General features: G+C 41.6%; 1 protein-coding gene across 1 annotated transcript in view; it reads left to right on the top strand.

The window, feature by feature from the left end:
* The window catches only part of VAT1L (vesicle amine transport 1 like), an 88,191-nt gene that overhangs the window by 36,774 nt on the left and 35,474 nt on the right, over nt 1–15,943 (top strand). The window contains exons 5-7 of the mRNA XM_034788504.1: nt 2,915–3,018; nt 4,324–4,379; nt 7,350–7,544. Of these exons, the coding sequence (XP_034644395.1) occupies nt 2,915–3,018; nt 4,324–4,379; nt 7,350–7,544 (355 nt within the window). The remainder of the gene's footprint in view (nt 1–2,914; nt 3,019–4,323; nt 4,380–7,349; nt 7,545–15,943) is intronic.

Raw genomic sequence — 15,943 nt, 5'->3', positions numbered from 1 at the left:
TATCTGAGGAGAAGTGAGATAGAAAATGACCCATTTCCCCTTTTTTACTTTGCTTGATGAATGCAGAAGCAGCCCTCCCCTGCCGTGTGACACCCATTCACACTCAAATCTATACCCACAAATCCATTTGGCATGCTGCAATTTTTGTGTAGGCCTTTCCATAGAAGGATCAATTTGGCTATTCAACCCTTGCCAGGCTGAAAGGCGTACACTGTTCAAGTCTGAGCAGCAAAGCCCGAATGAGCACAAACTCTGGGGCTCAGATTCAGTATGAATTGCCTTTGATGAAGAGGTCGATTGTTCTTCTACCAAATGGACAATTCTCTCTTAAACTTGGTTGTAGCTAAATGGAATTCTAACATGACTGGGCCAGTGGGCATAGATTTGAGCCATGTTTGAACAAGCATTATTTAGCTAGATAAGGACATTATGTAAACTAGAGTATGACATTAGATCACTGTTTAAAAACCTCAGCTATAACCTCAATTTTTATCCAGGCTAGAGCATGGTTGTTATAACTATCTATACTGGCTGGCCAAATTATCTTAGGATCCTGATAGGCCCATGTTTAACCATCAGTTGAAAACCCTTAAGATCTATGGAGACAGGGTCAAAACTGTTGAATCGCGACCCCTGTGGGGGTTGCTGTGTAAGAGTGAGTTAGCACAGTGATCTTCATTGTAGTTGTAATGACTGAAGGCTAGATTGTGCCTCTATACGAGAGACACTGCGCAGGTGGTAAGAAACTCTGTAAGATTCTCCACTGAGTTTCTTTTGAATTCTTCTATCTGGGTGGTTGGGTTTGCCCTCTTGTTGATAAAGCAAGGGGCTTGACCCCCCATCCCACCCCCACGCACCTTTGAATCCTCCAAATTAGCATGGAATCCCCAAGATACAATGAAGCCCAGGATGCTCCAGTGCTGCCCCTGTGCATCTGATCTAGGGTGCCTCCAACCCCATTGTGCACTCCCTGACCCCCCCCACCCACCCACATATGAACCTCTCAATGCCTCCATGATGCCCCTTTAACACTTAAAGTAGTTTTCACCATGAAGGGGGGACAATACAGCTCAAGGCTGTATTCTTTACTACAATACATATTCCACCAGCCTATGCATGGACACCCAAACCCTTGGAGACTAGGGCAGGAGTGATGGTCCCCTGTGCCCCCCTCCACAGAAAAGAGGAGACTCACCCATGGATGATTCCTTCTATGCACACAGGTGAATTAATAACTTCACTTGGAGCCAAACTGTATACATCTGGCACCAGCCCTATAAATCTTTTTGTACCCTAACCTATTTATGTTCTTACGACAACTGTGAGTGCCTGCCGTCGTTACCGGGGTTATATTTGTTTCTAGTGTGGAAACTATAGATTTCAAGTTTCTCTCTGAATCTGCATGGGGGATGAATGAGAGTGTATCATGTAGAATTATTTAAAAAGCAACAGAGGGTCCTGTGGCACCTTTGAGACTAACAGAAGTACTGGGAGCATAAGCTTTCGTGGGTAAGAACCTCACTTCTTCAGATGCAAGTAATGGAAATCTCCAGAGAATTATTTGTTTCCCTGAAGAAATTCATACCTAAGAGCTGTTTTTATAAGCACCAATACATCCCCATGTGTCTGAGGGTAGACTCAGCCCCTAGTCACCTCAGTAGTGTTTTTGCACTGGATTGTCATCTCTCACTGGCTTCCCACTAGTGTAACTATTGACCTCAGTGAAGTTACTCTTGATCTACATTGGTGTGAGAAAAGAATTCAGACTGTTTACTTGAATGACACACGAAGAGGATTGGACTGTGTTGTGAGCAAACACTCCCACCGCACTTCTGCTGCATGGTCGATATCTTCTATGAAGTAGACCAATGCTGTTATTACAGTCATCCATTCCCATGATCCATGCTGTAGTCTTTCACAGGCCTCTCTGACTTACATAAACACTTGATTTATTTTCATAACCTCCCTATTTTAGATTCTCATCTTGTCCTGTAAAATAGTTGTTGTGATAAATAATGATTTTCTCTCTCCCAACTATCCACTGTGCCAGAGATTAACAGTATATAATTTCTACCTTCTCATGTTCTGCTTCTTTCCCTAAGTTCTGGTTACAACACTGTTGCTCAGACAGACAAACATATTTTTATCATCCTGTAATATACTATCCCAGTCGAATCTCAACAAAGCCAAACTTCTCTTTCCTCCATAATTATCTGTACCACCTAGAGCATTCTAACCACTCCATTAAACTCTTCTTCCTCATTTTTCCAGAAGAAAGAAATAAACAAAAATAGTGTAGCTAACCAATCATTTACTAACACTTGGCTTTTCTTGCTGCAACTGCTTTCCCATCTCTCATATGTATGTTTAGTTCAGGCCAGATTCTGACATCTTTACTCATATTTACTCCACAAATAGTGCGATTAACTTCATTGAGATTGATTGTGGAGTAAGATACTACTTAATATGACTGTGTGTGGCAGTGCTGAGACTCTAGGCCAAGTTTTTCAAAGGCGACTATTGATCATGGGTGTCTCCATTGCTGCATACCCAAGTGGAGACGCCTGGTTTTCAGAGAGTGAATGCTAAGCACTTTCGAAGAATTGGGTGTTCTTAAAATGGCTCCAGTTGTGTACTTTGTAACTGAGATGCTCAAAATCACCTTGATTATCTTGATTATCACTTCAAAAGTTTTTTTTCTCTTAATTAATTGGCCTCTCAGAGTTGGTAAGACAACTCCCACCTGTTTATGCTCTCTGTATGTGTGTATATATATCTCCTCAATATATGTTCCATTCTATATGCATCCGAAGAAGTGGGCTGTAGTCCACGAAAGCTTATGCTCTAATAAATTTGTTAGTCTCTAAGGTGCCACAAGTACTCCTGTTCTTCTTTTTCCCTCCTTGTGTCTTAGAATCTCAGCAGAAGGAGTAGATATCGTTCTGGATTGTCTGTGTGGAGAAAATACTGGAAAAGGCCTCAGTCTTCTCAAACCACTTGGGACTTACATTTTATATGGTGAGTAAAAACAAAACAATTAGAAGTTTATTTCAAAAATACCAATTTGCCAACCTCTTCCAGCAGCATGGGGACACCCTTTAAAACATCCAAGCTACTAAGTTCTCCCTGGGGAGTATGAAGAATGTATCTGTCATGTTACACTTTGTCAGTTCAATCATTTCTATTCAAGAGTTTCTATGGATCTGATTCATAGGCTAAAAAATTAGGAGACGCTAGTTGCTACAAAGCAAGTTGTTTTTTCAAAATATCTGAAGGCGGAACTGGCTATATGGTTCAGATAGTTGACTCACTTAGCCACATGGAAGGAATAAGTTTGGAGAGCAACTTTGGATCTCTTATTCCTCAGGACACAGGAAGCTAGCAGTTTGGCAGAAGTAACCATAGTATAATGCATGGAACCAGGGCCGCCGAGAGCAGGTTCGGGCCCCGGTGAAAAAATTTTTTCGGGCCCCCCTGCAGGGGCGGACCGCTAAACAGGGCCGACGGGGGGGGGGAGGAGCCGGGCCCCGGGCCCCCTTCCGGACCACCGGGCTCTGGTAATTTGTACTGCCTTCCCCCCCACTCTCGTCGGCCCTGCATGGAACTGTAGAAAGAGAGTCATTCAGGAATGTCATTCGTTCATTTGGTCTGACACCAAGCTGTGCAAGCTGAATCCAGACTTCTAAATCTCACACTTTAGAGCCTCAACATGTACCACTGGCCACTCAGCATATTTAATAATAGAAATTGCTTCCCTATAACTCTGCCTGCCTGCCACATAACTTACTGCTAATGAAACAGCAACAGCCCCAACCTCTGTGAGAGGAGAGTTAGAGACTACACATCTCTGAAGACTAAGAGAGAGGGGAAGTCTATATGGTTATAGCTACCACCTAGCTGCTAAACTATAGTGGTAGAGAGGAAACTGTAATGGGGAGGAAGAGATTTGCTATCAAAATACCTAATATTATCTAGTCTGCTTGTCTATGAACAGCTGTTTGAGAGGCTGAATTGGTGGTTTTTCTGATCTCAGAAATAATGAAAGCTTATCTGTCATTTGATATGAACAAATCTTTCTTTTGTTCCTGAAATGTGTAGGATGCTATCAACTTGACTTCTTTGATTGCTGTACCAATGATAAAAGGAAGGGCATCATTAAAGCTTATGCAATTTGGGAAAAAAAACTAAGAAGAATTTTTCCAAAGCACAAATAGAAATGTTTTTATTTTTTATTGATTTATTTTTTAATGCAGACAATTAAATGGCCTCATTCGTTGGCATGTTATAAAGGGTGTTTACATGTATGTGATGTCTTTTTTTCAGGTTCATCTAATATGGTTACTGGGGAAACAAAAAGCTTCTTTAGCTTTGCAAAATCAGTAAGTATAGTACTCCTGTGGTTCTGCTATACTGCACTTATTAGCATTTATCTCCTAAACCCGTTATTTTTAGCAGCTTAGTTCATCATTACCAACACCAACCTAATTTGTCTCCATTCTATTGTTTACTAACTCCAACATATAACATCACACTTGTGCAAATGAAGAGTGGTAAATGTAGCGTGGCCTGATATGTTTTTCTTTTGGTACGACAGCTAGACAGGAGTCTGCTCAGTATGCAATAAATATTTGAGTTGCCAATAATCTGTGTAAAGTCATTTTATATCTTAGACCAAACTAAACCATCCATTTATTTTCTGACCTGGTAGTAGCATGTCATATCCACTATACAACTGTACTCCCAGGGGGTTCTTTCCTTCTCTAATGTGGATGCACAATGATGTGAATTCAAGGATATACTTGAGTCACAGGGCTCAGCTGATGTTCCGTCATCTCTAAGAGACTTAGGAATTAATTGAGCCGTACAGGGTATGTCTACACTAGAGTGTGATTACACCTCATGTAAACACACCCAAGCTAGCTTTAATCTAGTTTACTCAGACACCAGAGCAGTGAAGCCTCAGCAGTTCACGAGTAACTACGTGGCTTCTGGGTGGGCTTGTACAGTCCACACTGAAGTGTGTGGTACCATGGCTTCGCTGCTTTGGCACCCCAACTAGCTAGATTATGCTAGCTTGGGTTGTCTACATGAGCTGCAATCACAACCCATGATTGCAGAATAGACACCCACTGAAATGTATGCTTCAATTCTTATAGTGCTGTCTTACCCTTTTCACTGATGTTGTGAACAAACTAAAAGCTGAAATATTAATAAATTATTCCCTGGCCTGTTACAAGTAATGAACAAATCTGTTCAGACAATTCACAAATAGAAAAAAGGCCAAATCTGTCATAAATTGTTTGCAAGGAAAAGTTCAACCACCTCAAAAAGTGATTCCTTCAGATACGAAGAAAAAGGACACAAGCTACTAATCAGAGATCCACCACACACAATTTATCTGCTAAAAATTCATCAACACCTCATACCAGCAACCCTTTTTCCCAGAAGAAATTAACTTCAAATATCTCTATGCAGCTAAAATCAGGATATATCAAAGTCCCCAATAAGAGACACTCAGAGACTTTACCTCCTACTTGTTCTATGTCACATAATGGCAAGGGCTAAAATGTGCAAAGATCCTTGTAATTAGATGCAAGCATAGAGCTGAAATAGTCTGAAGAAATTCCTGTCACTGTTAATTTCTTTGGAGATAATATAGTTTTTATCTACATGCAAACCTACAGCAAAAGATATTGTGGGTGCTGAAACAACCTGGTCTGGTTAGTTTGACATAATGGGGACAATTGGGAAATACAAGACCAACGTATCAATTAAGTTATTCTGTTGTCTCTGTCGCTGCCTTGGTTTGTTTTTGAGCCTAAGACTAGGCAAGCGTCACACTGCACGTGTAAATAAGTCAAGGAGACAGGTCACCACATGTTTTTCAATTGGTAGTGTAGACAACCCTGGTAGAAATTGAAATTGGCTCCCACTGGTACCATCTAGAGCAGCTACTGTAGGTTTTGGAAGAAAGCAACAGTTACATTGGTACCTTGAGCTACTGGATCTCCATCTGAAACCAAGGGAGGCCTCGAGAATGAGACTTGTTGAAGGATACTAATGCAATCCACTAGGGGGGGCTACACTGTTCCATAAACAGCTTAAAACCTTGGTATCTAAATAAGTGTGCTGCACATTGCAATAGTCTTGAAACCTGGTTCCCTGGAGCTACTGTGATAACTAACTGTACGGAAGTTATAGGCTAAAACAAAAGCCTTGATCAACATGTCTAGGCCTATGTTACAAAGCCTTAAACCAGAATGAGTCAATAGCTGCTTTGTAATGGATCCTGGAGGGAATAATACCACCTCTGAAAACTGAAAAGGCAATCAAAGGGAATATTTAATCAAAATATTAAGTAGTGCATTGAATTGTTCATAAAAATGTAAACTGCTTTTTTATGCTAATCTAATTAACCCTGTGAAAATTAAGTTACCAAAAACCATAAGAATTTTTTTAATTAAAATTTTGCCCACTAGAATAAAACTCGCTAAGATGTGGGATCTCGCTCACAAGGATGCCCTGGAGCTACAGTAGACAAAATAACATCATTCGAGATAATGCAAGACTCCCAAACATATCAATGTATAAGACTTCAGCAGGAGCTAGACAGAGAGGCAAGAGCAGCAGTAAGGTTTACATGGGATTTTTGGTGGGATAGGTTATAGGGGGCAGTAGGGTTAAGAGGTTTTACAGAGAGGTTACATGGCTTCCCTAAGGTAACAAAGGAAGACTGTGGCAGAGCCACAAATAGAATTCAAGACTCCTAAATCCTGCCCCTTAGTCACAGGATTATGCATCCTCCCAATTGTCTACGTTTGCCTCAAAACCTTGCATTTGACCTTCACATGCAAATCCAGTAGCTACATGTCTGTCTACACCCATTTCTTTGTGCAAACCTTGTGGCTAAAAGAAGACCGCTCTGGAAATTTTTGGAATTTGGGCACAAAAAACAAACAAGTGTATTTTATGCCCATTACTCTACATCAGATAGTTCAGTTTTCCATGCAGCTATTTCCTCATACTGGGCCTTTCTGCTGCCATTGTTCACACTTTTCTTTCATGAATCTTCTCTCCTTCACCCTAGCCCTTGAGCTGTCAGCAAAACAAAAGTGCCTCTGTATTTTTGCCTTGTTTTTTCTTAAAATCCATGAAGTTAAAGGGCTTTTGATCAAGTGCTGAGTCCTGTTTGTAGAGAACCTTTATTCTATGTCGGGTTACATCTCCCATGGGAGAATAAACACATCTAGATCCCTGGTAAGCTCTTTGCATACACTGTAATATTGTGAACCCTTTGGCCTATGTGTTAGTTTGTTCTTGTAACCTTCATGCCATTTGTTGCTCTCCAGTGGTGGCAGGTTGAGAAAGTGAACCCTATCAAGCTGTACGAAGAGAATAAAGTCATTGCTGGATTTTCTCTGCTAAATCTACTTTTCAAACAGGGCCGAAGTGGCCTAATTAAGGGTATAATGGACAAACTCATAACACTGTACAATGAGAAGAAGATCAAGCCTCTGGTTGATTCGTTATGGGCCCTGGAAGAGGTAGGAAAATGGCTCCCCCGCCCCCCTTATTTCTTAAATTCATAAAGTAAATGGTTATTTTGAAATATGAAATCAGAGTGAGTAAACTATTTACAGTAACTAATTTATCCAACACATTTTGCTCTTACTTCTGTGTGTGAATTGTTTGCAAAAACCCTGACAGTCTCACATTTCTTTGTTATCAAGAGTTATGCACACATTTCTACAATGAATAATTTTTGGTTTGCAGAGGATCTGTTCCTAGTTTGTTGCAAATACTCATATTGTATGAAGTGATGGATAGTCACATGGTATTCTTTCTGTTTCATGATTGGGTGAATTGTCTAACTAGCCAATGCAGCATGAATTGCAGATGTTATAGTTGAATACAACTCAAAATCTGCCTTCAGTGAATAGTCTTAATACATTAGAATGAGACTCATTTCTTGCCTATATTTGTGCTAGATCTGTCTAACCACTCAAATGTTTGCAGAAAGTGAATACACAAGTGTTGCTGATCTGGGCAGATCAGAATTCTCTTCTGATTTGAATGAATATTCCGGGACAATTTTTTCTATTGCTTATTCAACTCTGTTTAAAGGATTGCAATCAATTTAGTCTGCTGATAATAGGATAGTTACACACCCCTTCTTAACCAAGCCACTGCTTTCTGAAAACTCTGCTGTCCCTAAAATGTTGTTAGAAAAATAACTCTGGTCGTCTTAACGGTCTGAACAGACATTTTTTTTATTATTTATTTGTATTACAATAACACCTGGAGGTTTAATTTTGCCCTGAATTTTTGTGAAATTTACCAAGTTTGACACGTGGCTAAGATGATTGCTTCTCCCAGCTGTGTTAGAATGTGAATTCTAGTTGTACAGTTGCTATTCAAAAGATACTGGCAGCATAGGTTGGCTGTGATTGTGCTGGTATTAGCTGGCATCCACATGAAAGTAGTAACCACCAAGCTCCATCAATGTATATCAGCCAAAATCCTGGATGCCTCATAATCAGAGTTCAGCCAGGGCACAGCTCCTTCCTCAGGCTATGATCACTGGTAAGATCTCCATGCTCACACTGCTGGATCTCTCTGCAGCCTTTGACTCAGTGGGCTAACACACCTGTGTGACTTAGCAGAAGTACTTGGCCCAGCACTACGATGGCTCCAATTGTTCCTCTCCAGAACCCAGAGAGTGGTGATGGGTAAATGCTCCTCCTCCTGGAGGGCCTCACCTACAAAGATCCATACTATCCCAGCTTCTCTTCAATGTCTATTTCGGACCACTAGCAGAGACAGTGAGATGCCATGGTGTTGGAAATAATTTTCATCAGAATTTCATTTGGGTTTACCACAACTAAGTTTCCACACAAGTATTCCTTTACTAGTTCAAAGGCCACTTGAAGTTTGTTACATCCAAAACACAAATATTAGCATATGCACACACCTCTATTCTGTACCTTAGCAACAACAGTTACAAGCATCAGCCAAAATACTTACAACCAGATCAGGCTCAGGAGACACCTTCCCACCATGACGTGACTCCAGATGGGCAAGGGAAAGCTCTCACAAAGAACCCCTAGAAAACCCTTGGTTTTTATACACTATTACAACCAATTTGCGTCATAGTTGGTTATGAGACTTTAGCTAGGGCCAGATGAGCGCTTAGGGCTGAGCCTTGTCCCCTGTTCTAGTGCAGACAAGATTAATGACTGGGCCTCTTTCTTCAAGGTTTTCTTATCTCATTTTGCCATATTTCTCCCTAACTACTGGGCCAAGCATTTCTTTATAATAAACTAACCAAACCAGTAATTTACTGCATTCAATACTCAATTTTTTAAATTTTTGATAACCCCAACCCAAATCTTAAATACCACTGATATTTCAATGATCACTACAAGTTTAACACAAACAACCCTCCTTCTCATGATTTTATTCTTTTTGATTACGTATCTTGGGCCTGTTGCTCATACTGCTATCCAAACTCAATTTAAAACCATAGTTCACTCACGCCGAACGTGGGCCTTTACTCCTACACATGGGCTGAGCTACCACCAGTATGCTGATAACACTCAGCTATATAGCTCATTCTCAACTGGTGCAACCACCGCCACTACTAAAACATCAGAATGCCTACAGGAAATTGTTCTTGGATGAAGAGCGGCTGGCTGAAGCTGAACCCAGATCAGACCAAAGTGATACTGTTTGAAAGGGGAAACACTTCAAAGAACTGGCCAAGACATGGTGTCCGCCTTTCAGCGACAGTGCACATCCCCATTCATCAAAGTCTTCCTTCATTATGCTGGGATGACCAGGTAGCATCAGTTCCTTAAAAATGTCTTTTCCCACCTGCAGCTCACTAGGAAGCTTTGTCCTTTCCTCCTGGATGAGGACCTGGCCACAGTGCTCCAGGCATTTGTCACGTCTGGGCTGGGTTACTGTAATTCACTGTATCTGAAGCTGAATGCGAAGGTGACTCTCAGGCTCCAGATGGTAAAGAATGCAGTTGCCTGCCTTCTGCCTGGCTCAGGGTGCCATGAGCACATCAGGCCTCAAGTTTCTCCACCAGCTTCCAGTCCACTTCTTATGTCAGTTTATGGCCTGATTTTTCAAAGCAATTAATGGATCGAGCCCCACCTCCATCAAAACCAAATCTCAGTCTATGAATTCCCATGACAGCAGCACTCTTTTGCGACAGTGCAGCTCACAAGGCCCAGGATGAAGCATGTGAGAGCTGGGGACAAAGCATTTTCTGCCAAGGGGATCCAGCTATGGAACAATCTTTCTGAGGTGCTCAGGCAAATCTGGAGTCTAACCATCTTTGGGAAACAAGGCAAAGCCTCCCTCTTTGAGAAAACCTCTCTGCTGTAAGCGACGTATTTCAAACACCTTGTTTATTCCTAAACCTCTCCTAACTTCTCACCAAGGAGAGACCTATCTCAATCAGAGTTCTGATCCTATAAAGGGAGAAGTGCTCGAGACTGTGCTTTGCTATTGATTTTCTAGGGAAGGTGATGAAATGCTACAGTGATGGGCAGCAGTATAAAACTCTAAGATAGATACATGCAGAATCTGATTTGTTTTTTATTAAATGGCATTGCACAATATTTTAAAATCTCTAAGTGGCATGAGGATGTAAGTGATGGACTGAGCATGCTACTGTTTCATTGTAGATTCATTTGTGGTATATAGGCATGAAAATAAGGAGGCACTTAAAAATGACAATTATGAGCCTAAGCAATTTTGGACCAAGAGAAAACAGTATAAAAAAAGGTTATACATGGCAGGATAATCTTCTAGTCAACATGATGGGAATTTACTGGGAGACTTTAAGCAATATTCTTTCATTTGTTTGGTAACATTTCATAACATTTGGCAGTACATGAACTATCTCTCTGACATTAGTTTGTGGAATATGTAAATCCATCTGTTCAAGACTGCAGCCTGGCAAAATATAGCTCATTTATCAATCCTGCTCAGTTTGCATGATCTAGGAGGCAATTTACAAAATGTGTTACTGGCTGGCATCTGCAGGAATATAACGATCCTGGAGTTTTGGGGGTTGTTTGGTTTTTAATTGATTATAAAAAATTACTCTTCATTCTAAACATTAAGAAATATGCCCAGGTCAGTTTTCCAGAGCAAAATCAATATAATGGACTTAGACATGGGCCAGAGCTAGTGCCCGAGATTCATCAATCTTGAACTACAGGAAAGTTTTTTTTTTTTTTTTGTCTCTGAACGTCATGGATCTGGCCCTTCCCAGAATGCATCATGAACTTATTTTGATTGCTTCTCATCAGTACTGGTAACCTTGATGCAGAACCTCACAGGCTGAATTCAGAAGCTCTATTCAACTCAGTCATGATTTTAAAATCTATATTTATGCACTAGTCACCATTTGTATGGACACATGTTCATTTTATTGTAGGTTCTTAATATGGCATGGAAAAAATATCTATCCTTGTCCCCTCCTGCCTTGTGGCAAGCCTCTAACAGCAATGGGGGCTAAGGAGAGGGTTGACTTGAAGGCAGAGTTACTGGTTAAGCCAGGGGTCGGCAACATTTGGCACACGGCTCACCAAGGTAAGCACCCTGGAGGGCCGGGCCAGTTTATTTAACTGCTGACGTGGCAGGTTCAGCCGATTGCGGCCCCCACTGGCCGCGGTTCACCGACCTGGGCCAATGGGGGTGGCGGGAAGCAGCGCGGGCGAGGGATGTGCTGGCCGCAGCTTCCCGCTTCCCCCATTGGCCTGGGACAGCGAACCGCGGCCTATGGGGGCCGCGATCGGCTGAACCTGCTGCATCAGCAGGTAAATAAACTGTCCCGGCCCGCCAGGGTGCTTACCCTGGCGAGCCACGTGCCAAACGTTGCCGACCCCTGGGTTAAGCAATATTTGTAGCTCCACTATGGAAGTACTTCCTTTATCTGGCAGCTCTCGAGTTGTTCTCCAGAGAGAAGCCCTATTCTGGTGAAAGTTAACACCCCAGGACTCCTGTGGGTGAAACTTATTGGTCCACAGGAGCCTCAGGGGTGCATACACATGCAGGATGAGAGAAATAAACTTAGGCTGCTCATATCAATAGAAAGCCCGCCACCTTATCGGAATAGGCAGCAAGCCAAAGAAATGCAGCTGAGTTGGGGGTGGTGGTGATAAGAATGAAGCCTAGAGAGAGAGGATGCGTGTGGGCTGGGCATCAGGACAGCACACTGCCCCGACTTGCCTCTCCAGAGATGGAAGTGAGGAGACCTTGAGGCAGGCTGGGCAGGGGACTGGTAGATATTATTTATGGTAGATATTGACATAAAGCTTGGCTTTTCCTAGCATACATGGAGAAGGTTGTGACCAATAAGGAGAATTACTCCTCCTCCTGTTACACTTTAACATTAGACATTTGGCCTGTGTCTGTGGTGAGACCCTGTATGTGTGAGTGAAACCCTTAGCTAGTGGTGACTGGCTTGTTAAGTCGAGGGAGGCCAAAAAAAAAAAGTAGGACTCTGATCCAAAATTTTAAAAGTGAATGATTTTGAATAGTTTTCTCTAGAAAAACTTAGTAATTTCCCAAGTCTCATGGAAAATTCACTTGTTCACTGACCAGTAACTGTCTCCAAGCTGGAAACTAAATTCAATTGGTGACATCTGAAGTGTGAAGGGGTTTTAATCTTGTTCCAAGCACTCAGTGCAGCCTAAACTACCATGGCCCTGTGCATTCCTTCTTAGCAGAGGCCACATGTTTCAAACCTAGGTCCTTCAAGTCAGCTATTTAAATCTATATTCAGGCACATTTTGCCTTCATTTTGCCTACTCAATATCTGCCTTTGTCTTCATATCTTCCTTCATTCAGCAGATATGAATCTACAGATGAATAGATTGTGTGTGTACCTCCGTCCTCTCTCCAAATTCAGCCTAGCAATATAGGAAGCAAAGTGCATTATAGCAGGTATTATCCGTACAACTCCATTGTATTGTTGAATTAATACAGCAGTTTCTAGTTGGTTGCTAAATGACTTGCAGGATATTAGACTGACATACTTGCTTTGACTCTGCTCCCATTGACATCAATGGGGGGTTTGCCACTGTCTTCAGTGAGAGCACGATTGGGGCCACTGCATTCACCGTCTAGCTGGGGTGGAATCCTTTCCAGTGTTTTGAGCTCTCAGTTTCAGGGCCTGATTCAAATGCCATTGAAGTCAGTGGAAAGACAGAATGCCAGGGAGTCTTCCCATTGATTTCAATGGCCTTTGGATCAGGGTCTAAGCATGCATCCTTAATACAGGCTGCTTAAATGAATAACACAAACTGCTGAAGAGTGGGCTGGATTCTGATCTCAGCTATACTGATGTAAATCTGGAGCGACTCCATTCTTTTCAGTAGAGTAACACTAGATTATACAAATGTGAGTGTAATCAGTTTCTAGGTCACTGATTGTAGGAGTATTTTTTTTTACTGCTGTAATATCTGTTGATGCTGACTCATGAAGATTAATTCTTTATTGCAAATCCCCATCCATAAATCTGAGTTAAAAGCCTGTTCTCAAGTGGTTCAGATTAGCAACATTTTATGATTTATACACAGAGGTTTAGCCAAAAGAGACTCTAATAATTCCAACTAAACTTCCATTTTACTGTAACTCTGGGTTTTGTTATTCACTAACTAAGTAGAACCGAATGATGAACTAGTCCTTAAAGTATTGTGCAGTTATTTGCCTATGCAGTGGAGTATATAAGAGAGCAGGTAATTTTGCTGCTGGTGCATGCTTAAAATATTGTTGTAGCAAAGGGTTGATTGTGTGGCAAGATGGCACTCCAGTGTCAACTGTAAATTTTAGATCAGAATCCCAATTAATCGGTTACTTGCAGAGCTATATGTTTGTCTTCATTGGTAACTAATGATCAAGCTTCTGATTTGGTTTCATTAAGTTGCTTTTCCCCATTTTGATTAGGGGAATAAGCATTTAATAAGTGAGTTTGCATTTGCCTGACCTTTCATGAAGTTTGGCTTCATAAAATAGATGACTCCAGACTATCATCCAAGGTAAATTCTAAAACATGTTCTCTTAAGATCCAGCACATTAGTAAATCATGTATATGCTTCACCCGCTAGTGAAAGCTAATTTTGCAGTTTACCATCGTTACAAAAGTAGCATCTATAAGAGGCATGACATTATAAGTGAAATTATTGTTTACTGGGGCATACTGTTTGGAAATTGTGTTTTCTTAAGAATATTAGACACCTATTCCAGGCTCTAGATGCCCTGCAGCAATTAAAAATACCAGCAATAACAAAATGATTTCAAACCCCTCCCACGTAAAACAGTCAGGAAGGGAAATATTGCAAAACAAAATCTCTCCACCTCCCAGGTGCCCAGAAAAGCTCTGGACCACTCCAAGTGTTCGCTCAAAAAAACTAGCTTTGTAGTATGCCCAGAAAGTCACCAAACGTGGGCTATTTTGGACTATGTGGGTGAGGAAATTACACGGAGAATGCCTTCTAGCAGGTCTCTTTCTTATCTACCAAGGGAATTCCAGCTCAGGTGGCACAGACATTACTTTTAATGAAAAAGCCTGCACTGGCTTCAGCATCTGTACGAATTGCAGTACATCGAGAGCAGCGGTTTACAACCTTTTTTCATTTGTGGACCCCTAAAAAAAATTCGAATGGAGGCACAGACCACTTTGTAAATCTTAGATGTATTCTGTGGATCCCAGGGTGAAAACCACTGTTCTATGGCAATGACCCTTAGATATAGTCTGTGAACCCCCGGGGTCTGTGGACCACAGGTGGAAAACTGTTAATCTAGAGTAACAGAGACATGGACCACAATAGCAAATCAGCATTTGTGGGGAAAACTTGCAATCTCCTGACCAGATTCAGAAAAGGAAAGAGAGAAGTTTAGGTTATAGTTGCTGAAGGCAGCTGGAAACTAACCAGCAGTTCCCGCAAATCACCAATGTAGTTTCTGAACGTTGCTGGCAAAAGATGGATGAACACTCTTAATCGGGAGCAGAGTGGGATATAATTTTAGCCAAATCCTCAGGCTGCTTCCTCTAAGCCACCTGAAACATTTTAGTTTTACCTGAACTGATTCTCGTCTAACTCACTGTTCTCCACACCCCAATCTTGTCTAGGCACATTTCATCCAGGACAAGATGGTGATATAGAGCTGGGTGTCATAAGCACACTGAAAACATTTCAGACCATATCTCATCACTGCCTCTCTTAAGGGCTTCATATGCACATTGAACAAAAGGGTGACAGCGTAGAACTCTGTGGGGAATTCCACAAGAAGAAAACCTTGAGCTGAAGAGCATTTGCCACTTGGCTCCCCATCTCTGGTTCTATCCATAAGGAGGGACCTCTGGCTTCTAAGTACCAGATTACTACGGCCCTACTGATCTTTGCCATCTTTGGGAATTGCCAAACATATTCCCCTACTTGCACTGTTGTAGAAAAAGACCTGCTTTTTAATATAGGCAGTACAGAGGAGCCGGCCCCAAACACTGCATACCTGTAAGTCCTTGTGAATCTCTTTAGACTGCAGCGAGTACTGCTCCTCCTACTGGAAAATAGAAGAACAAGATCTCCAGTCAGGTGCAAGTCTTCTCAGGATAACCAAAATTATGAAAATTTAAAGAAATTTTCACTTTTATCTTGCGTAGCAGCGGCCTCTAGAAACCCATACTAATGTAGGGCACAAAAGCATTGTCTCTCAGAAAGGATTGCTTTATTTAGGGCTTTCATTAGGCTTAGCACTGGAAGAAAAGAAAGTGATAGAAGTACTAGAACATCATGGGAAAATTTTAGTGCTGTACAATAACTCTTGATACCTTGTATCAGAGGGGTAGCCGTGTTAGTCTGAATCTGTAAAAAGCAACAGAGGGTCCTGTGGCACTTTTGAGACTAACAGAAGTACTGGG

This window comes from Trachemys scripta, chromosome 13 (assembly GCF_013100865.1).
Source record: "Trachemys scripta elegans isolate TJP31775 chromosome 13, CAS_Tse_1.0, whole genome shotgun sequence".
Lineage (NCBI taxonomy): Eukaryota > Metazoa > Chordata > Testudines > Emydidae > Trachemys > Trachemys scripta.
This window is presented reverse-complemented; position numbering and strand designations above follow the sequence as displayed.